Source organism: Emydura macquarii, unplaced genomic scaffold, assembly GCF_026122565.2.
Source record: "Emydura macquarii macquarii isolate MOO-44397 ecotype Brisbane River unplaced genomic scaffold, CSIRO-AGI_Emac_v2 contig_2372, whole genome shotgun sequence".
Taxonomy (NCBI): domain Eukaryota; kingdom Metazoa; phylum Chordata; order Testudines; family Chelidae; genus Emydura; species Emydura macquarii.
The window spans coordinates 644,026-667,353 of record NW_027132509.1 but is presented as its reverse complement, the minus strand read 5'-3'; the positions used below and the strand labels follow the sequence as shown (position 1 = coordinate 667,353).

General features: G+C 44.2%; 1 protein-coding gene across 1 annotated transcript in view; it reads left to right on the top strand.

The window, feature by feature from the left end:
- PDZD8 (PDZ domain containing 8) overlaps nucleotides 1–23,328 on the top strand; it is a 127,946-nt gene that overhangs the window by 19,667 nt on the left and 84,951 nt on the right. The window contains exon 2 of the mRNA XM_067561299.1: nucleotides 13,900–14,022. Within this exon, the coding sequence (XP_067417400.1) occupies nucleotides 13,900–14,022 (123 nt within the window). The remainder of the gene's footprint in view (nucleotides 1–13,899; nucleotides 14,023–23,328) is intronic.

Genomic DNA, 23,328 nt, shown 5'->3' with positions numbered 1-23,328 from the left:
TTAGTCAGACAGGGGCTTCATCCTTGTCTTGTTTGAGACTGAAGTTATGTGCATTTTTTGTTCTTCATTCAAGTCAGCATTTGGCTTCAGCCATGTTACGTAAAATTCCCAAGGAAACCAGGCAGTAATAAGGGACCTGAAAACTCACATAGAACTGTGGAATTCAGGGTTTCAGAGAGGCTATTCAAAAATATCCATTCCTAGGCCTATCTCGTCAGGTTAAATAAATAAATTGGTTTAAGAAGTCTTCTTCAAGATTTTTCAGCTTGTTTATTTTAGTGCTGACTGATGTATTAAGTGTTTTCAGGACACTCTCTACTCTATGATAAACAGGTGAAGCTTCTCTGCAGGTATCTAGCATAGAAGCCAACTGAATATTGGTGCATATTTTTACCAGATAGTGCAGCTCAAATTTTCAAAAGTGATGACTAGTAATTTGGATGCTCAATTTCAGACTGCTTAAACAACCTGACTTTCAGAGGGTGGGTGTTCAGCACCTTATAAAAATCAGACCCCTCAAAGATTTTTTTTCTCCCCAAGTAGGGCATCCAAAATCACTAGTTACGCTTGAAAAATGTAGCCATAGACTTTGACTCCAAAGATGATGCAGAAAGTTGCTGCAAGCTACTTTGGAGTAAACATATGGTACTAGTGGGATTATATAAATTATTATCCTGCCATCATTTAGGCCGGGGTAGAACTTCTACAAACTCCCTTGCAAAGAATTCTGCCATAGCAAGTATCATCCTTATCCTCCCACATGTCATCAAAATATCATCCCTGCAAAGTAATGGGGAAAGCATAACCTATTCAGATGGATTAAGTTTAAGATCTTTAAGAGAAAAATAATAGGTACTACATTTCCTCTTCTTTGGTAGGTTTGACTAATTCCCTCTGGGTACTGAGAATCTATGCACGTGAACCTCCTACATTAATGGGAGAATGGAATCCACAAGGTGGATGGAGTGCTGAAATGTCAGAAAACTGATTTGCATATTTCTACAAAATCTCCTGAAAAGACACACATGCTCCAATAATGAGGCATTTTTAATTAAATTGAGCTATTTTTACTGATGTGGTAAGGCTAAGATGCTTTGATCAGGTTTGAGACTAACTATCAAATAAATATACTTTGATTCGTTAAAATCAGTTGAACATAGACCCTGTCATACTCCAGCAGTACGACTCTCATTGATTTCAGTGTAGGCAAGAAAGTGAATTCTGCAAAATAAATCTTGTTTTCTGTTTAGTTTTTAAGTAAGGATGAGCTCATATTTTTCCACCTCTCACAGCTGATCTGTAATGGAGCTGTTCGTGTTATAAAACCTTTCAGCAAAAGCATTGATAGGATTATGTAATTAGAGAATTTATTTCAAGAAGGTGACTAAATGTCATGAAACTTGTATTTAATGCTTTTAGGAATGGCCTATAATGTTTTAGAATTTTTCCAGTCAGTTTAGGATTAAATTTGCCAACAGTGTAATAAACATAAATTTAATTATATTTAAACTTGAAACAAAAAACATTTAAAATTAATAATGTTTTTAAGTAGCAAAAACATAACTTTTTATCTGGTTTTGTTAAATCATACTAACTTTAAATGATTTTATTTATTGGATTTCTCGCGTAGGCAGTTAAAATGGTCTGTGTTCCCCCAAAATGGAAGAAGCGCAGAACTTATTTTTTCAAAGGCAATTTAGCAGTCAGCATCCCTGAATATCTTCCTTAATGATACAATCTAGTAGAATAAATCAATGTTTTATTAAATACAGGTAACTTTGTAAGATGTTGTCTTTCACTTTCTGTTCAAGAACTTGGTTCTTGCTTGTGTAATCTTCTTGCAAATACGGTTTGAAATATCTCTGTAATAATCGTTAACTATAACTCTTTACACTAAAAATTTTAAATTTGTAAATGTCTGTTTCATTTTAAGTTTCAACTGTTTTGTTGGCATTTGAATTTAAAGCCTACGTTAGCTTTAAAGAATAATGATTAAATATTCAGTTGTTATATATCTCATTCTAAAATAAGTAGGAAACTTGACTAGGAATTTGTAAATCTGACACTATTATTCTTTGGCAGTAATGTAGCACTGAAAGTTACCTAACCCAAAGTGATGATGTGGTTGTAAAGAGAAATCTGAGTAATGATTTTTGGACAACACTGTCACTAAATTCCCTCTACTTAACAGGTGAATAATTCAGAGCTTTTTTCTTCCTTTCTCAGAACATATTGTTATATGATCCTGTTCTTTTTATTTCAGCTCAAGCTGACTTAATTTGCAGAAGTATAACCTTTCTGTGCAGTGAAGGAGGTCTGGTTCTCTTTAACCAGTCTAATTCTTCCTGTTGATGAAGACCAGAAAAGCAGTCCAGCTGTTATTGATATTTTAGTTTGTCTCCCCCGGTATTTCACCCTTGACTGTTTTTGCACTGTAGTTCTGGATATCCTTGGCAGATACAGTGAAAAGGATTATGTAAGTCATTGGTTGTCTTTGGCTGGACAGAGCTTGCTTATTTTTGTTTCTTGGTGCACGTGAAAACATTGTAGATAAGTAGATACTCATGGGAGCTGTTAATTTTAGCTAATTGGCTGACTTGCTTTTTTATTTTTTTCCTCTAAGGTATAAAAGACTATTCCTATCTTCATTTTGTCTGGTGTGGGCTTAAAGCCCACAAAACAATCAATATACAATAGCTAATACAAATAGATGCTAATTTGGACTAGATGCTTTTAAAAAATTTAAATATTAATTTGGGTTGTTTTGTGATAGATGGATAGTGCTTTTCCCAAAATTGGAAAAGAAGGGAGCAGAAGGTTGTGGTCTATATACCCCCATAATAGAAGTGCAGAACTTGTAAACTACCATAGAAAAAACAAAACAAGGTATTTTGGTATGGGTTTCCTCTGAGTTAAAGTTTGGGATGAACAATGAAGTGTGCTGGATTTGCTACTCTTCAGGGCATCAGAACTAAAAATCATAAGTTGAATGGGCAGAGGTTTTTGCATTCTCGAAAAACAAGGTTACATACTAGTAACTGATGTTCTTCGAGATGTGTTGTTTATGTCCATTCCACTATAGGTGTGTACACGCTTCTGTGCATGGTTACCCAGAACTTTTTTTCCCCTTAGCAGATCCTGTAGGGCCGGCTCCGGCACCCCCTGGAGTCCTGCGCACATGCCGCGGTATATGAGGCGCTGCCAGTCCTACGTCCCCTCGGTCCCTTCTTTCTGCCAACTCCAGCAGTGGGGACGGGAGGTGGGTTGTGGAATGAACATGAGCAACACATCTCGAAGAACATCAGTTACTGGTAAGTAACCTTGTTTTCTTCTTCGAGTGCTTGCTCATGTCCATTCCACTATAGGTGACTAACAAGCAATATTTTTGGAGGTCGGTCGGAGTTACCGGTGAGCTGCCCTCAGCACTGCTCTGCCAAATCCCGTGTCCTCTCTCGCCTGCTGGACAATGGCATAATGGGACATGAAGGTATGCACCGATGATGCAGGGGCGCACTCTCCAGGAAGGCTGTAGACGAGGCTTGAGTTCTGGCTGAGTGCGCTGTGATGGTTCCTGGAAGCGGCACCCTCACCTGCTTGTAGCAGAACTTGATGCATGATGTAATCCACGAGGAGATGTGCTGGGTGGAGACAGGTGAGCTTTTCATCTGGTCAGCCACTGCGATGAAGAGCTGCGTCGATTTCTGGAACAGCTTTGTACGCTCGATGTAGAAGGCCAGGGCTCGTCTCACGTCCAGCGAATGCCATCTCCTATCCTCCTCCAACCGTGCAGTTTGGGAAAAAATACGGGGAGAAAAATATCTTGATTACAATGAAATTGGGAAACCACCTTGGGCAGGAGGGCTGGATGCGGCCTCAATTGTACCTTATCCTTATAGAATACTGTACAAGGGGGCTCCGAGGTCAAGGCCCTAATCTTGGAGACCCTCCTAGCTGAGGTAATGGCCACCAGGAAGGCTACCTTCCATGAAAACATGAGCAGAGGGCATGAAGCCATGGGTTCAAAGGGGGGCCCTGTGAGTCCTGAGAGGATCAGGTTGAGATCCCAGGGAGGCACCGGGTCACGGACCTGTGGATAGAGCGTCTCCACCCCCTTGAGGAACCTGACCAACATGGGATGGGAGAACAGCGATCTCCCCTCTAGCACCTGATGGAAGGCCGAAATGGCCACCAGGTGAACCTTCAGCGAGGCCAACACCAGACCCTGGAGCTTTAGCTGGAGCAGGTACTCCAGGATCACCTGTATAGGCGAGAGGCTGGATGGAATACCCCGGGGCGCCGCCCAACAGATAAACCGTCTCCACTTAGCCCGATACACAACCTGTGTAGAAGGCTTCCTGTTGCCAAGCAGGACTTGTTGGACCTGCACCGAGCAGATTCTCTCTCCCTCCGTCAGCCACAGAGCCTCCAGGCCATGAGGTGCAGGGAGTCCAGGTCCAGGTGCAACAGGCGACCATGGTCCTGGGATAGAAGGTCGTGCCGCCTCAGGAGCTCCAGCAGTGGAGCGATCGAAAGGTCCAGCAGCATGCTGAACCAGTGCTGTCATGGCCAGGCCGGAGTGATGAGTATAACGTTCGCCCTGGCCCTCTTTATTTTCAGCAGGACCTTGAGCAGGAGCGGAAGGGGTGGGAACGCGTACACGAGGGTCCCCTCCAGTTGATGAGGAACACGTCGGAAATCGACCCAATCTCGCGACCCTGTAGCGAGCAGAACCTCGGACACTTCGTGTTCTGCACCAAGGCGAACAGATGCAGTTGGGGAGCTCCCCACTTCCGGAAGATCATGGCTGCCATGAAGGGTGTAGTGACTAGTTGTGGCGGGATAAAAATGACCTGCTGAGGCAATCCACCTCATCGTTCCTCACTCCTGGGAAGTGAGAGGCCATCAGGTGGAAATCATGCCTCACAGCAAAGTCCAACAGACGGATAGCTTCCTCGCCGAGGGTTGAGGAGCGTGCTTCCCCCTGCCTGTTTATGTAAAACATGGCTGCGGTGTTGTCCATCAGCACCTGCACCACTCTGCCTGTCAGGAATTGGAGAAACACCTTGCACGCTAGGCGAATGGCCCTCAGCTCCTTCACATTGATGTGCAGGTGCCTCTCCTCCCCCGACCAGAGCCCCTGAGTGCCTAAGTTGGCACTGATGTGGGCTCCCCATCCTACATCTGAAGCGTCAGAAATTAGGGTGACTGATGGGACCAGTTCCCTGAATGGAACGCCCTTCATCACTGCCATGGGAGTTTGCCACCAGTTTAAGGAGGCTAACATGGGTGAGGGAACTGGTCCAATGCGTGTCTGCTCAGAACATATACCGAGGTCAACCATGCCTGAAGCGGTCTGAGCCTCAGGCAAGCTATTCCCACTACGTACATGCAGGCCGCCATGTGGCCTAACTGCTGTAGGCAGTACCTGGCTGTTGTCATGGGGCATCGGTGCAGTTGGGAGATGATAGAGACCATCGCCTCGAAACGTGGCTGAGGCAGGAAGGCTCTGGACTGGGAAGCATCCAGGGTAGCCCCAATGAACTCTATTCATTGCACTGGGGTTAGTGTGGACTTCTGTTCCTTTATGAGTAGTCCCAGCCTGTTGCACATGGAGCAAGTGAGGGTCGTGCTTTCCTGCACTTGGGACCGGGACCTGCCCCTGATCAGCCAATCGTCTAGGTAAGGAAAAATTTGCACACCCTTTCATCTCAGGTCGGCAGCCACTACCGCCATGCACTTGGTAATACCCTTGGAGCCGAAGATAAGCCAAAGGGCAGGGCTGTAAACTGGTAGTGGGAGCCAGCCACTGTGAAACAGAGAAAACGTCTGTGGCTGGAGAGGATAGACACATGAAAGTATGTGTCCTTGAGATCGAGGGCGGCATACCAGTCTCCTGGATCCAGGGAAGGGATTATGGAGGCTCTGAGTCTAGAGAGACCATGCGAAACCTGAGTCGTTTAACATATTTGTTTAGACGATGCAGGTCTAATATGGGCCTCAGACCCCCCCTTCACCTTGGATATGAGGAAGTACCTCGAATAGAACCCTTCTGCCTTGAGGGACCATTTCTACCGCTCCCAGGTTGAAGAGGGTGTCCACCTCCTGTAAGAGGAGTTGCTTGTGAGAGGGGTCCCTGAAGAGGGATGGAGGGGAGAGGGGTTTTTTGGGGGGGGTGAAGGGGGGTTCGATGTAAACTGTAGGGCATAGCCCCCCTGAGACTATCCCAAGGACCCAACAGTCCGAAGTGATTTTTGCCCGTTCAGGATAGAATGGCCTTAACCCGTTTAGGAAGAGGCGGGGCGGATCCAGGAGAGTAGTCAGGGCACCACCCTCAGGCGCACCATCAAAATTGTCTCCTTTGGTTGCCAACCTCCTGGGGGGCCCCTGCTGGGGAGCTGCGGATGAGCTAGGGGGCTGATTTCTTTTTCTAAACCCCCTATTCCTATCCCTATTCCTATTGGGTTGGAAAGGCCTGTGTGGAGGCCTTGGCTGCTGCTGTGCCTGGGGCCGTAACTGATGCATGGAAAACTGGGGCGTGTATAGGCCCAGGGAACGAAGTGTGGCCCTGGAGTCCTTCAGACCACGCAGCTTTGCATCGGTCTGGTCCAAGAATAGGACCGACCCATGAAAGGGGAAATCCTGAGTAGACTGCTGCACCGCCTGGGACAGGCCCGAGGATTGCAGCCACGAGCACCTTCTCATACAGATGGCGGAGGCTATGGCCCTGCCCGCTGAGTCAGCAGTGTCACAGGACATCTGGAGCACTGCCCTAGCTACCACAGTTCCTTCCTCCACAATAGCACTAAGGTCTGCAGCCTGGTCCAAGGGCAGGGCCTCAGCAAACCGCCTGAGGGAGTCCCACAGGTTAAAATTATATCTGCCCAGGAGGGCCTGATGGTTCACAATCCTGAACTGCAGGCTTGCCATGGAATAAATCTTTTTCCCAAACAAGTCCAGCTTCCTACTGTCCTTGTTCTTGGGAGTTGACCGTGGCTGACCCTGCCTGTCTCGCTGGTTAGCCGCACCTACTACCAGGGTTCCCAGGACGGGTTGTGTGAACAAATACTCAAACCCTTCGGCTAGGACATAATATTTCTTCTCTGCCACCTTTGACATAGGGGTGACCAAAGAGGGGGTTTGCCACAGGGCCTTTACAATCTTAAGGACCCTTTTTTGGTCTCGGAGGGCCACTCGCTCTGGGGCAGCAGCCGCCAGCACATTAAAGAGGCTATCTTTGGCCTCTTTTAACTCCTTCACCTCCAGCCCCAAGTTGGAGGCCACCGTCTTGAGCAGCTCCTAGTGTGCCCTGAAATCCTGCAGTGGCGCCGAGTGGTCCCGGGAGACTGCCTCATCAGGTGAGGAGGAAGAGGACTGCAGAGGTGCAGCCTATGTGTGCGCCCTCTCCTGGTGAAGGGTTGTACCTGCTGAGGTTCCCTCCAGGGTGTCCGACTCCTCATCCAAGGAGTGGTGCCTATGGGCCTTCTCCTGTACCAGAGGCACGGACTACACCCCCGATGACAATAGATTGGGGCCCTGGCCCCGCCTGGATACCCCATGGGGCCCAGTAAAGCCATTGTTGTGGCCATCGTCCCTGGGGCCAACCCGGGGCTGACTGAGCCAAAGGCTGTGACGGTTTGTGGGGGCTTCGGCTTGCCCGACGAATGTCCCCCCGAGAGACACCAAGCCATTGTCATAGTCAGAGGCCCTCGATTAGCGATGCCATGTTCGTCCTCAGTCCTGGTCACCCTTCCGTGCCAGGGACCGCCCTCTCGACGCCTCTGACCTGGAGGACGACGAGGACTGCCTCCGTTGCTGCGAGCGGTGCCAACTAAGGGGGGTGCGTTCCGAAGAGCTAGAGGTACTGGAGCATTGTCTCAGTACTGATGATTTCTGCTGCCACTTGCCTTGCTGCCCTGCAGGCACCTTCGGTGACCAAGGTCGGCATCGCCCTGAACTCCTCGGTGCTGAGCCAGACTCCGGCAACCAGGTTCTCTGCGGTGAACGCTGTGGCACCAGGTCTTCCTCCAGTGACTGGGTTCTGCACCACCTCAGTGCGGGAGAACTCATTGGGGCCGGGTCCTCCCATGGCGACCAAGTTCTGCGCCGTGTAGGTACGGGCGAACTCCTTGGTGCTGGGAATCTGGAAGGGGGCTGTCCGAGCACTGCCTGGCAGACCTCGACTGGTGCCGCCTCCTGGCATGCACTGCCTCCGGTGCCAGGAAGCGATGTCGGCGCCGAGAGGGAGACTCCACGTCCCGTGCTGGGGCAGGTTGGCTCAACGCTGCCAACCTGGAGCAACTACTAGGGAAGCGGCTCTGCTCTACCCTCAGAGACAATCTGGTGTGAGATCTTCCATCCCATACCTGGGATCTCCACCACCATTCAGGGGGACACTACACAGGTTTCTCCTGTGACACCGGCCCCTTCTCCCTCAGTGGGGCGGGGGGGGGGGGGGCGGCGGGCGTAGGCAAGGCCAACAAGGCTCTTGCCGCCTGAAAAGCCTCTGGTGTTGATGGTGTCGGCAGGGGCACTCTCCCACTCCCAGGAGTTGGGGGAGGCTCCCTGACCGGAGATGCAAGCACTGGAGAAGTCCTGATGGGCCAGATCCAGTGCATTTCCATACTCGACCCTGCCTGTACCGATGGCACAGGGGAGTGTCCGCGCTCCATGCTCTGCTTCTTCCTCTTCGGTGCTCGCGATGTTGCGTGGTGCCGAGTTGAGGACGCTGCCGACGGTGTGCTCTGTACTGAGGTCACGCTCGGTACCAAGGCGGAGTGGGTTGGACTCCGGGCAGAGCGCTGCCTCCATCAATAGGGCTTTCAACCGGATATCTCGGTCCTTTTGAGTCCTCTGTTTGAAAGCTCTGCAGATCTTGCACTTCTCTTTTCTGTAGGTCCCCCAAGCACTTAAGGCAGCAGTCGTGGGGGTCACTGAGCAGGAAGGCCTTCCCGCAGGAGGCACACAGCTGGTGGCCGGGGCATGGTCCGGCTGCTTGAAGTCCCCGCAGGGACTTGCCTTATCTCTAACTACTCTTAACTACTACTTAACTAACTAAAACTAACTTAGAATATTAAACAAGTCCAAATAAGGGGAATAGTACTTGCTGAGAGAGAGGCTAGTTCCAGCAACCATCACGGGCAGAAAGAAGGAACTGAGGGGTCGTAGGGCCAGCAGCGCCTCATATGCTTCGGCATGTGCGTGGGGCTCCAGGGGGTGCCAGAGCCTGCCCTACAGGATCTGCTAAGGGGAAAATAGTTCCGGGAAACCGTGCATGGAGGCGTGCACACACCTATAGTGGAATGGACATGAGCAAGCACTTGAAGAAGAATGAGCTTTTGCCCAAGTGTGTCAGGAGTTTGAGTTAAATAGTTAACAAAAACAAGTTCTAGAAAGTTAGACAGTCTTCCCAGCTCATCTGCTAAATTTTCCTTTTCCTTTCCTTTTGTGATGTTATCCCACTAGTTCCTAATCTTAGTCCTCCATCCAAACCAGAAAGACAAGCCATGATATTTCTAATATTAAATCTATCTTAAAAACAAATAGACAAAAACCTTATTGGGCTGCTTTTGTAGATTGCAAAGAAGCAGTTAGGGCACGCACGCTGTCAAAAAAAGGTAAGGATGGTGTAGGAAGGCGCTGTGGCCTCCTCCGGAGACAGGGCCCGAGGAAGGGCCGCAGCGACAGGGCCGATTTGGGCGGCCCGCCAACGGATGGACATTACAGGTTCCTGACAGTTCTGATTCTCTAATATCTGTTTCTCTAATCTCTAATTTGGTCAAATATTTTAGCAGCTTGCCTGTTTTCTGTTATGCTAGCTGGCTGCTATAGAGTGAACACTGAAGAAAATCTATGAAGATGCTTTGTTTTCAAGGCATCATGTGACTACTTGTTGGGTAAGAGGAGGCGAGGGAGTAGATGGAGAACAAGTCTGGTCAACAAACTGATGATAGAAAATAGTGTAGAATGACCACCCAATGAGACATTCACTCAAGTATTTATCAGTCCCCTATGATCAAGTGACTCAAACTCTGGTTCAGATTCTGGAAAAAAGTAGGAGATGATATAGTATATTTATCAGTATCTCATATGGGGTCTAAATGAAAAAACAGTTGAATAAGGATTTAGACAAATGCCTAGCTATTAATAGGCAGTGAAGTGGATAAGAGAAGGCTCTTACCTCGAGATTGGACACTTGTAAATTAGCCTTTAGCGTTAATTCCAGTTTACAAGAGCATCCTTTATCTCAAGATGTGACTGATCCATTTAAAAATGGGAACAGAGCATTCATTTGAAAAGTGCCATGAGTTTTGCTCTGCAGGCTGATGGCATAAAAAAAAAACTTAGGAGATTGAACTAATAAAGATATATTGAAAATTAGCATTGGGAACCATGGTGACAAGACACAACAATACTCAGGAAAACACTGTACTTCTTGCAAGTGCTTTTTTGTAAAATTATCTCCACTCTCTGTTATCTGATTCTTGCAGGACCTATATAACAAAAGAGAAACTGCCTTTGGGGAGGTCTACACTTAACAACACCGCAGCTGTAGCACTTCAGTGAAGACACGACTATGCTGACAGGAGAGCTCCCCCGTTGTCATAGTTAATCCACCTCCGCAAGAGGCAGTTGCTATATCAATGGGAGAAGTTCTCCCATCAGCATAGCGCTGTTTACACCCGGGTTAGGTTGGTATAACTGCATTGCTCGGGATGTTAATTTTTCACATGCCTGAGTGATGTAGTTATACAGTGGTAAGTTTATAATGTAAACCTGGCCTTTGGTTACTGGCTGAGGTTTAACAGTGTCATAGAAATACTGTAGAGCTATTTAAGTCAACTTACTGCCTCACAGAAAAAGCTCCTTTATGTGCAGCTGCAATGAGCTGGAGCCTCAAACTTATAAGAGGTATATGAACTAGAGGCTGATGTGAAAGACTGAACCTTCAAGCCAGGTCCTGGGACAGAATCCTGAGGGAAATCTAGCTCAGTTGCCCCTCGCAGTGGCTGAGGGTGATATGAGGGTTTGGTTTTGCACAAGGGTTTGTTTCTGGACATTGCTGGACAGAGGGAGGTGTGCACCATTATTCATCTGTCTCTGGCTGACTGGTCTAGTTTTATTGCTCATGAATATTTGGACAGTTTTTCTTTAAGCCCTGTATCAAGGAATTCTACATATTAAAGATGAACTAAATATAATACTAGATGTCTAAATCCTCTGAAAGTATTATAGAAGTGCAAAGCAATTTACAAACTCCAGTGCCTTAAGTTCACAACACCCCTGAGGATAGGAAAATATTGTCCCCTCTTTTTATATGGAGAAACTGGGACAATGAGACCTTGAATTGATAAGTCCTACACAGTCCGTTGCAGAGCTGGGAATAGAACCCAGATCTTTTGGCTAAGTCTTATTAAATGAGCTTAATGAGGAATGTTTGCGGTGTTGTTTTTAGCTATGTTGGTCCGAGGACATTAGAAACTGGAAGAATAGCTTTGTGTAAGCTAGAGAGCTTGTCTCTTTCACCAACAGAAGTTGGTTCAATAAAAGATGTTATCTCACCCACCTTGTCTCCTTAATGAAGAATGGCCTTTGTGCTAAAGCATCCGTGTAAATTAGTATTTTAAAGTAATACTTAAATGCAATATCACTAAAGTAAGTCAACTTGTTCTTTAAGCGTGGCTGGATTATTCCTACTATAAATGTATTAAACTAATGTTGTAGTTCATCTTGCTTCGTAAGATGAGGAGTGTTACCAGGCTGGTATTTGAGCGAGGTAGCCTAAAAGATTTCCCTAACGGGGAGGAAAGGAGCGGGAATAGGAGGAACTGAATATCTGTGAACCTATCACACACTTACATTATATACGGCCCATGTATGGATTATATAGTAAGATCACAAGGAGGCTAACTGTTGCCAGTTAAAGTAGTGAGGCTTTTCAATTGTGTATTCAGTCACCAATTTCCCAATAGGAATGAATTTTTCCAAACATTTTTACGTAGTAAATTTAGTTTGGTTATCTCTTATTTGAACAGTCGGTAAACAGTTCAGTTAACTAACTAATAAGTAATTAAAACCTACTTGGAATAATAGTACATTTGATGTTTATATTTTGTAAATGTAAAAACATCCAGTAGATTATCGATAAATAGCTGGTAATTACTGAATTATGAAAATTGAATGTCTTGAAAGCAGTTACAAAAATTAAATTTTGAGGATTTAGTTACATGTATTTGTATGTTGCTAATATCAGTGGAAATGGAAGTATAATCTAGGCCAAAAAAAGTTCAGAACTTTAAGGATATATTTCCAAAAGCATATTTAAGCCATTAGGCAAGAAAAATGAAAGTAGAGTCTGCTGTTTTGTAGTTCACAACTTTATTGGTTTTAAATGTGCTTCAGTATTCTAATTCCATATTAAAAGCTATTATAAACTAATTAAGCTAACTACAAAGTACTACAGAACTCAAAGTTCAATTTGTAAAGAAAACCTTAAACTGCTTTGCATACTTTTTAGTACATACTGGATTGGAGATCCTAGAATTTGGAATGCTTTTCAGTCATCTTGCATTAGTGCAAAATTTTGACTGAGATTTTTAAACTCTCAAAAGTCAAGAAATTCAAACTTGTGATTCATGTATACTATTTTGCCTCACTCTATCCAGTAAAATTATATCTAAGACATCTATCACCATGGTATCTAAAAGTACAATGTGGCTTAAGATGCTATAGAAACATACCTTTGAATTGCCTCAATTTTATGTTAGAAATTTCTATCAGAATATTGCAGTCACAACTATTTTCCTTTTGATTTCTTTATTTTTAAGATAGTTAAAGGTAGACTTTTCCTTTCATGCAGGATGTGTGTTTTGAGTGTGAGGAGAGGTGCTGGAACAATGCTGAATCTTTATCACATCTACTTACCACCTCTTCCTCTTAATTTAAAAAAAAAAAAAAAAAAAAACCTTTTACAGGTGAATTGAAGACAGGAGCTTTCTGTTTTTCTGTTTTTTTTCCTTTGCTGTCATGCTCGGTCAGATGAGAGTTATGTGCTTCTGTAAATCCTGGGCGTTGTCCAAAACACAAGTTGCACTGGTTAAACTAAAATCCGTGCAAAACCAGATCATGCGCTGCAAATGAGGGAAATCGTTATTTTGAGACTGTAAAGAAGTATTAAAATGCATATCAAGGTATTCAAAATGTATACATAAGAAACTGAAGAAGGCAGTTAATATTTTCAAGGTTTTTATAATTTTCATTGGACTCAGAAAATTAATGCTCTAACAATTCTTTCAAGCGGTGCAGGAACCCACGTACTAGCCTGGATAACAATACTAATGTTTATTAGGACACATCTCTAGGTAGGTCTATGCTATTGTATGAAAAGCTATACTATGTAAATATTTGTCTGGAGTTATTTTGTTCTTAATCACCTAAATACTGTAGTATATAAGTAAATTGAAGGCTTATAGTACATTTCTTAACACATAATAGCACAAGATTTTTCTTTAAAATACTATACACCTAGGCAGTTTCAGCTCAGAATATTTTTTATAAACTCCTTTATTCATGATTACTGGCACTCTGAGGTATGACATTCAAATCTATTCCAGTGAAAACAAAATGTTTACATCTTGCTGTATTTATAAACTCTTCAGCTTCTTTTATGGAAACATTTTAGTAGCTTTTTTTTTGGTTGGCAGACTTGTAGAAATCAGAGTTTCTGTCCTTGATTGTCTTAAACAGAAAAGCAACAATCCACTCCGCCACCCAAAAAAAAATCTATTGCCTTGTAAGTATATTGTTTTCATTCTTTATTCCTGATAGTCCTGTTAGTGTTTTTTGAACTAGTAAAATAGGCCTACTTACAAAAAAAGTGAGACTTTATATTTATTTTACCAGGTTCAAGCCATTTTTTCCATTTCAAGTTATGTCACCTGAGGAATATGAAGATCGGGATCTCAACATACAAGATTTTCCATTGACAGAAGGCCGTCTTAAAATTACCTTAATAGAATGTACAAGGTATGTCCTGTTCTCTGTTGTATTGCTCTTTCTGGACTAAGCAATTGTTAGTGGTTTTAAGGTACATAGTATCACTAAGGCTGTTTTGATACAAGAGCACTGCAGCTTCACATTCAGGGTTGAACTCACACTGTAATATATCTTTTTTTTTTTTTTTTAAATTAAATTCTTGTCTCAAGACCAGTTAAAACATGGAAAACAAACTCGAAGCTATTAAGATGATTCTGTGGGCATATATAGGGGGGTGTATGTGTAATTTCTCTTTTCCTTTCCTTTTGGTTGCTTAAGTACTAATCTGCTCCTACTGCTTATTCCCCATATCAAGTAAGAATCATTTCATAGGTTCACAGATTTGTTGGTGACGTCATAATTTAGTTACTATGGAGGTGATTTTAATGTTGAAAACAAAAAAGAAATAACAATCAAAAGTCCAAAGCAAGTAAAACTTGTTTTTATGAAAATGTCCTTACATACATGAAATTTAAGGCTGGATAGGACCACGAAATGATCTAGTCTGACCTCCTATATATCACGGGCCATTACATTTCACCTAGTCTCCCTCTATTGAACCCAATAACTTGTGTTTCACTAAAGCATAACTTGTTTTTTGGGAAGATATTTTTAGCCAGGCATCCAAGGCTTAATTCAGTGAAGAATCCCCCACTCCCTTGGTGTTTTTTTCCAGTGGTTAATTACCCTCACTGTTAGAAATTTGCACCAGATTTCTTATTTGAATTTGTCTGGCTTCAGCTCCAAAACATTGATTCTTGTTATGTCTTTTTCCATTAGATTGAAGGATTCTTTAGTATCTGGTATTTTCTCCCTGTGAAGGTGCTGTGATCAAGTCAGCTTGCAATCTTTTTTTTTTTTTTTTTTTTAATAAACTAAACAGATTGAGCTCTTTAAGTTTCTCACTTTAAGGCATTTTCTCCATCCTTCAAATCAATTTTGTGGCTCTTTTGTATGCACTCCAGTTTTTCTACATCCTCCTTCAAATGTGGACACTGGAACTGGATACAATATTCCAGGTTTGGTCTCAACAATGCCATATACAGAGATAAAATCACTTCTCTATTCCCACTATCACTACTCTCCTGTTTATTCATCCAAGAATCATATTAGCCCTTTTTGCCACTGCATCTCACTGGGAACTCATGTTGAGTTGCTTTTTCAATATGAATGCATGATCCTTTTTAGACTCACTGCTTTCCAGGAGACAGTCCCCTATTCTCTTGTTCCTTGAGGTGTAACTTAGCATTTGGCTATATAAAAATGCATTTTGTTTGAATGGGCCCACTTTACCAAACAATCCAGTTTTCTCTGTCCTCATCATTATTTATCACTCTGATGATCTTTGTGTCATCAGCACATTTTATCAGCAGTGATTTTTATATTTACTCCCAGATTGGTGATGAAAATATTGAAAAACATTGAGCATAGTATGGATTAGAATGAATGCCTGCAAACTCCATTAGAAATATCCCCATTCAATGACGATTCCCTGGTGACAGCTACTTTTCAGATCTGTCAGTTAGTCAGTTCATAATCCATTTAATGTGTGCTCTATTGATATTGTATAGTACTAATTTTCTAATTAGCATATTGTGCCTTACAAAAATGCCTTACAAAAGTCTCTTACATCTACTCAGTTATATTTACCAACCAAATTTATAATCTCATCAGAATGAAATTAGATTTATTTGATAAGACCTATTTTTCACAAACTGTGTTGACTGGCTCTGGCATTAATTGTATTCCTGTCCTTTAATTCCTTATCAGTTGAATCCTGTATCAACTGTTCCATTATTTTGCTTGAGGTTGATGTCAGGCTAAAAGGTCTATTGTTACCTGGGTCATCCCCCTTGCCTTTTTAAAATATTGGCACAACAGTAACACTCTTCCAGTCACTGGAATTTTCCTGGTATTTCAAAATTTATTAAAAACTAACATCAGTGGGCCAGCGATCTCCTGATCCCACCATTCTTAGCACTCTTGGCTGCAAGTTATTCAGGCCTGCTGATTTTTAAAATGTTTATCCCTAGTAGATGCTGTTTAACATCCTCCATCGTTACTAATGGACTGGAAAGCACTTCCTTATCCTCATATGATATGAGTACATCATCCTGCTTCTATCCAGAATCCCAACAGAAATATTTATTGAACACTTCTGCCTTTTCTGCATCACCATTAATGCCTTTACTATTTCCATCTTGTTCCTTATATACTTAAACTCCTTTTTATCATCCTTAGCCCTGCCAGCTATAGATTTTTCCCTTATGTTCTTAGCTTCCCCTATCAATTTTCTACACTTCATAATTTCTAATTTATATTGATTTCTATCTATATTCTTTTTCTCCATTTGTGCTACTTTTTTATGTCTAATTGATGCCTTCACTTCATCACTGAACAGGATGGTCTTTTATCCAAAGTTGTCTTTATTCTTGATTGTGGAATTGTGGCTTTTTGTCCATCTAGCAACTTATCTGGAACTCCCAGTTTTCATTCACAATTTTTAATTTGAAGTTTTCGTCCCAATCAGTTGCGCTCATAATTTTCCTCAGTTTGGGAAATTAGCCCTTTTGAAGCATTGCCTATGTGCATGCACATGTATAGGCCTCTGCCCTCTGTTTGTCCATGTAAAGTCATAAGAACGGTTGTACTGGGTCAAACCAGTGGTCCATCTAGCCCAATATCCTATCTTCCGATAGTGGCCAATGCCAGGTGCTTTAGAGGGAATGAACAGAACAGACAATCAAGTGATCCATCCTTTTCTATCCACTCCAAGCTTCTGGCAAACAGAGGCTTGGGACATTCAGAGCATTGGGTTGCATCCTGGACCATCCTAATAGCCATTGATGGACCTCTCCTCCATGAATTTATCTAGTTCTTTTTTGAACCCTGTTATAGTTTTGGCCTTCACAACATCCCTAGCAATGAACTCCATGTGTTGACTGTGCGTTGTGTGAAGAAGTACTTCCTTTTTGTTTGTTTTAAATGTAGTATCTGTTAATTTAATTGGGTGACCTTGTGATCTTGTGTTATGTGAAGGAGTAAATAACATTTCCTTATTACTTTCTCCACACCAGTCAAGATTTTATAGATCTCTATCATATTACCTCTTAGTCATCTCTTTTCCAAGCTAAAAAGTCCCAGTCTTTTTAATCTCTCCTCATATGGAAGTTGTTCCATGCCCTTAATCATTTTTGTTACCCTTTTCTGTAGCTTTTCCAATTCTAATATATCTTTTTTGAGATGAGCGACCAGATTTGCATGCAGTATTCAAGATGTGGGCATACCATGGATTTAACAGAGGCATTATGATATTTTCTGTCTTATTATCTATCCCTTTCCTAATGGTTCCTAACAGTCTGTTAGCTTTTTTGACTGTGACTGCACATTGAGCAGATGTTTTCAGTGAACTATCAACAATGACTCCAAGATCTTTCATGAGTGGTAACAGCTAATTAAACCCCATAATTTTGTATGTATAGTTGGGATTATGTTTTCTAATGTGCATGACTTTGCATTTACCAACACTGAATTTAAGCTGTTTAATACAATGCAACAGGATATTAATGTTTAGCAGATTGAGACTTTTAAAATAATACCAAAAAAGGTGTAGTTGGTACAGAATATATCATAATTATATGACATTGGCAAATATGGGGTTTCTGGGGTATTGTTATCAGACACAGAGTGTCACAGTTGTATACCACAGTTGCAATTTCATATTTGAGTTTCTTCAGAACTCTTCAGTGACTACCATCTGGTGCTGGTCATTTATTACTGTTTAATTTATCAGCTTGTTCCAAAACCACCTCTAATGATCCCTCAATCTCAGACAGTTCCTCAGATTTTTCACCTAAAAAGAATGGCTCAGCTATGGAAATTTCCCTCACATCCTCTGCAGTGAAGACTGATGCAAAGAATTCATTTAGTTTGTTCTTGGAGTGCTTGCTCACGTCCATTCCAATTAGGTGTGTGCGTGCCTTGTTCACAGTCGCCAGAAGGTTTTTCCCTCAGTGGTACACCTAGAGTTGGCTCTGGAGCCCCCTAGAGTCATGCCTTCATGGCACTCTGTGTAGGGCTCTGCTGATCCCCTGCCTCTCCAGTTCCTTCTTACCACCTATGACGGTTGGAATCTGTTGCCTCTTGCTCCGCAAGGGACTTTCCTCCAGTGTTCTTCACTTTGCTCCTGTAAATAGTTAGAATAAGTGTTAATCATTAAGTGTTAAGTACTTAGAATTATAATAGAGTAGTTATACTAGAACAGATCCCCTTAAGGGATCATTACTCTCCTTTGGGGACCAAGGAGGTAGAAGCCCCAGCACTGAAACAGCAGATAGTGCCTTCAAAAGGCCCTTGAGAAGCTGGCGATGATGTCCCACCAGCCATCGCCCTGGCACCACTCGCTGGCACCGCACCTCCGTGGCCCCCTAAGAACGAACACTGTGAATCTGACTCCAAGGCAGAGTCCTACACCTTGCAGAGGAGTCGGCACTGGGACAGAGGGAGGTACCAAAACCAAGAGATAGCTCACCCCTTCCCCATGCCATGGGCCACTCAGTGGCCATTTTGAATCTCATGGGCCTTTCACCAATTCCTGGGGCCCCATTCAGGTTGGTCGCTGTCCCTGGTGTCAGGGAGCAGGTACCGCTAGACCCAGTCAGAGACTGTTTCACAGCCTGAAGCTGACACCAGCACCAAGTATGACCTGGAACCCAGACACAGCACCAAATACAGCACTTGTACAGCTGCCGAGCATGACACTGCACGCACCAAGGTGGAATTAAAGGTGGTATAGCGAGACCCGCAAGGCACAGAGGGACAGGAAACAGACCCATTATGAGAATCCTCATCTCCCAATGAGGCAGTCGCCAACGCCTCCCCAGCACCGACAGCAGAGAACGTGGCCCCCCAGGACCTCTTCCATAGGTTTGCCTAAAACCTGGGAATCTAGGTTGAGGAAATCTCTGAAAGGGGTTGAAACTGATGACAGATACTCTCTCTGTCAGATCCAGCCAGATCTTGCCCCTGATAAAGACATTTAATAAGAACACACAGGTGCTGTGGCAAACCTCTGCCTCTATTCCCCCAACTGCCAAGAAGGTTGAGCGGAAATACTTTGTACCCTCAAAAAACTGAATACCTTTATACTCACCCTCCTCCTGGGTCTCTGGTGGTCATGGCAGCGAACAAGAGAGACGGGGAGTCAAGGCCTTACACCAAAAGCTAAGGAGGCAAAGAAGATGGACCTCTTTGGCAGAAAGGTGTATTCCCCCGGGGAGCCTGCAACTCACAGTAGTGAACTAGCAGGTGGTGTTAAGTAGATAATAGTTTAACACCTGGGGATCCATGATGAAGTTGCAGACTCTATTCTGCCTGACTCTAAAAAAGAATGCTCAACCCTGGTAAAAGAGGGTAAAGCAACAGCAAAGTCTTCGCTGCAAGAGACACTGGATGTTGCCGATGCAGCAGCCCTTACTATGGTCTCAGGGGTAGCAGTATGCCACAGTTCATGGCTACAGGCCTCCCCCATGAGGTCCAACAGTCTCTGCAGGACCTCTCTTTCAACGGTAAGTCATTATTTTCAGATCAGACTGACTCAAAACTGCATCGTCTAAAAGACTCAAGGGCCGCCCTTAATTCCCTGGGTCTACATATACCAGCATCCCAGAGAAGGCTCTTTAGGCTTCAAGCATTCCCATGTTTCTACCAGCCCCAGCAAAAACAGGACTTTGGTCAGACACTGGGCAGGCACAATAGAAGGAGGCCTTTTCAGGTTTCATCCAGCCATGGTGGGGGCTCAGTGAACCCCCTGGTGCTGAAACATAACTTTTGAGGGTGCACCCAGGGACATTGTACCAACCCAGGTCCTTGATCCTCCATCCCTATTATTTTCAAACTGCTTGTCTCACTTCTACCATGTGTGAACCCAGATTACAATAGACCGCTGGGTACTACGCACAATAGAACTGGGATACTCTATCCAGTTCAGCTCCCTCCCTCATGTTCCCCTCCCTCCCCATCCCTCTTCAGGGACCCTTCTCACAAACAGCTTCTGATTCAAGAGGTGCAGTAGCTCCAAAGAGTGGGAACGGTGGAAGAGGTTCCTTAGGTGCTATGGGGAAACGGTTTCTACTCTCACAGTACTTCTGAATCCCGAAAGCCCAGGGCGGTCTCAGATCAATTCTAGACCTGAGAAATTTTAACAGATACATGAAGAAGTTGAGATCCTGAATAGTCTCCCTGGCATCAATCATTCCCTCTCTGGATCCATGAAATTGGTATGCCACCCTCAATCTGAAAGACACACATTCCACGTGTTGATCATCCCAAGACACAAGAGATTCCTTTGCTTCGTGGTCAACCGGTCTCACTACCAATTTATAGTGCTGCTGTTCAGTCTCTCAGCAACCCACAGAGTTTTCACAAAATGCATGGCGTTGGTGGCTGCATTCCTACGGAGGTGGAAAATACAGGTCTACCCATATTTTAACGATTGGTTGATCAAAGGCCGATCCAGACATCAGGTGGAATCAGACATAGAATTCATAAAACTGATGTTTGCCAGGCTGGGACTTCCGATCAATGTACAAAAGTTAGTACTGACTTCCACACAAAGGATAGAATTTATAGGGGCAGTCCAGGACTCGAACCAAGCTAGGGCCTTCCTTCCAGAGTCACAGTTCTGAGCCATATGCTCTATCATAGAAGAATGGAAGCAACATCCGTGATCACTGTCAGAAACTGTCTGAGACTGTTGGGCCATTTAGCAGTTTGTACTTACATGATTCAAGATGCCAGATTATGCCTCAGACCTCTGTAGGCAGAGCTCGCCTCAGTGTACCGACCATCCTGGGATTGCATAGACAAAGTAATATCAATCCAGGCGTCAGTGTTAGAGACGCTCCACAGGTGGCTAGATCAGTGTTCAGTCTGTGCAAGTGTCCCATTCTCAGACCCATCTCCCACTCTGAGCCTAGTGACTGATGCTTCGGACAGAGGTTGGAGAGCTCATCTAGGCCACCTCAGGACCCAAGGTTTGTGGTCACAAGAAGATCTGGCTACCCACATCACTGTAAGGGAGCTCAGAGCGGTGCATCTGGCCTGTCCAGCCTTCCATGCTCATCTGAAAGGCAAATGTGTTGCGGTAAGAACAGGCAACATGACAAATGTTCTATATAAACAGACAGTGTGGTGCTTGCTCCTCTCTTCTGTGTCAGGAAGCCCTAGATTTCTGGCACTTTTTCATAGTTCATGAGATACAATAGAAGCCTGGTACTTACCGGGATCTCAAAACGTGCTGGTGGACTACCTCAGCAGGTCGATACCCACCCACGAATGGTCTCTCCACCCAGTTGTGGCAAACAATATCTTCCAGAGGTGAAGGATTCCCCGGATAGACTTATTTGCGATTGAATTCAACAGGAAGTGCACATAGTTCTGCTTCTTCCAGAATCTCAGCCGGAGGGAGTCAATGGCGGACACTTTCCTCATCCCATGGACACAACATCTGCTCTACGCTTTTCCCCGGATACCTCTGGTCCACAAGGTTCTTCTAAAGGTCAGGAGAGAGAAATCTTCAATGATCTTGGTAGCCACAGCTTGGCTGCCCTGACACAGGTACATCATGTTTCTTGAGTTATTAGCAGAGACCCCTATCAGCCTTCCATTAGTGCCAGACGTGATCATTCAGGATCATGGCTGCCTCAGTCATCTGAATTTACAGTCCCTACATCTTACAGTATGGAAGCCCCGTAGCTGAACCTGTAGGAGCTGGGATGTTCAGAACAAGTCAGAGATCATCCTGGCAAGTAGAAAACCCTCCACTAAGACCACATACTTAGCGAAATAGAAGAGATTCTCTATCTGGTCCACAAAGAAAGGCACCTCTCCGGAGACTTCATCCATATCTCTTATCTTGGACTACTTGTTACACTTTAAACATCAAGGTCTTCCAATATCCTCAATAAGGTACACCTGGCTGTGATCTTGGCTTTTCATCCATGGGTGGCACTCAATTTTTGCAAATCACACAGTAGGTCACTTCCTCAAAGGCCTTGATAGGCTGTTTTCTCAAATGCGCCAGCCAGTTCCCCAATGGGACCTTAACTTGGTTCTGTCAGCACTGATGAAACCACCATTCAAGCCATTAGCAACATGTGCCCTCCTATACCTTTCTTGGAAGGTAGCCTTCCTAGTGGCCATCACGTTGGCCAGAAGAGTCTCAAAACTCAAAGCCTTGACTTCAGAGACTCCTTATAAGGTCTTTTTCAAAGACACGGTTCATCTGTGACTGCATCCAGCCTTCCTTCTGAAGGTTGTATCCCAGTTCCACTCAAACCAAGACATTTTTCTACCGGTATTTTACCCCAAACTGCATGCTAGCAGCTCGGAACAGAGGCTCAACTCCCTGGACATTCAGAGGGCATTAGCATTCCATGTCGAGAGGATGAAACCATTTAGGAAGACATCTCAACTCTTTTTGTTGCAGTAGCAGACAGAATGAAGGGCCTCCCAGTCTCCTCCCAGAGGATTTCATTGTGGATTACGTCATGTATCAAGGCCTGTTACGACCTGACGAAGGTACCAGCTCCAGTACTGACAGCCTACTCAACAAGAGCCCACGTGACCTCGACAGATTTCCTAGCACAAGTCCTAACTCAGGACATCTGTAGGGCAGCAACGTGGTCATCCATCCACACCTTCACGGCGCACTATGCTATCACTCAGCAGGACAGAGACGATGCGGCAATTGCTAGAGCGATACTATAATCAGTTATCTGTTGAACTCTGACCCTGTCTCCTAAGTGACTCACAAGCAGGTCCTTAATTGGAATAGACATGAGCAAACACTCAAAGAAGAAGACAGTTACTGACTTGCTCTTTGAGATGTGTTGCTCATGTCCACTCCAAGACCCACCTGCCTACTCCTCTGTTGGAGTCTGCTGGCAAAAAGGAACTGAAGAGGTGGGGAGTCAGCAGAGCCCTATGTAGGGCGCCATGAAGGTGCAACTCAAGGGGGCTCCAAAGCTGACCCTACAAGTACCACTGAGGGGCCGGCGACTGTACATGAGACGTGCGCACACCTAATAGGAATGGACATGAGCAACACATCTCGAAGAACAACAGTTACAAAGGTCAGTAGCTGTCTTTTCTCTGCTTTATTTTCCTTGAATGCTTCTTTAGCACCTCAATCACCCAGAAGCTCCAGTGATTGTTTAGCAGCCTTCCTCCTTCTGATGTATTTCAACATTTTTTTTGCTGTTAGGTTTTCAGCCTTTGGCTAGTTGCTCTTCAAGT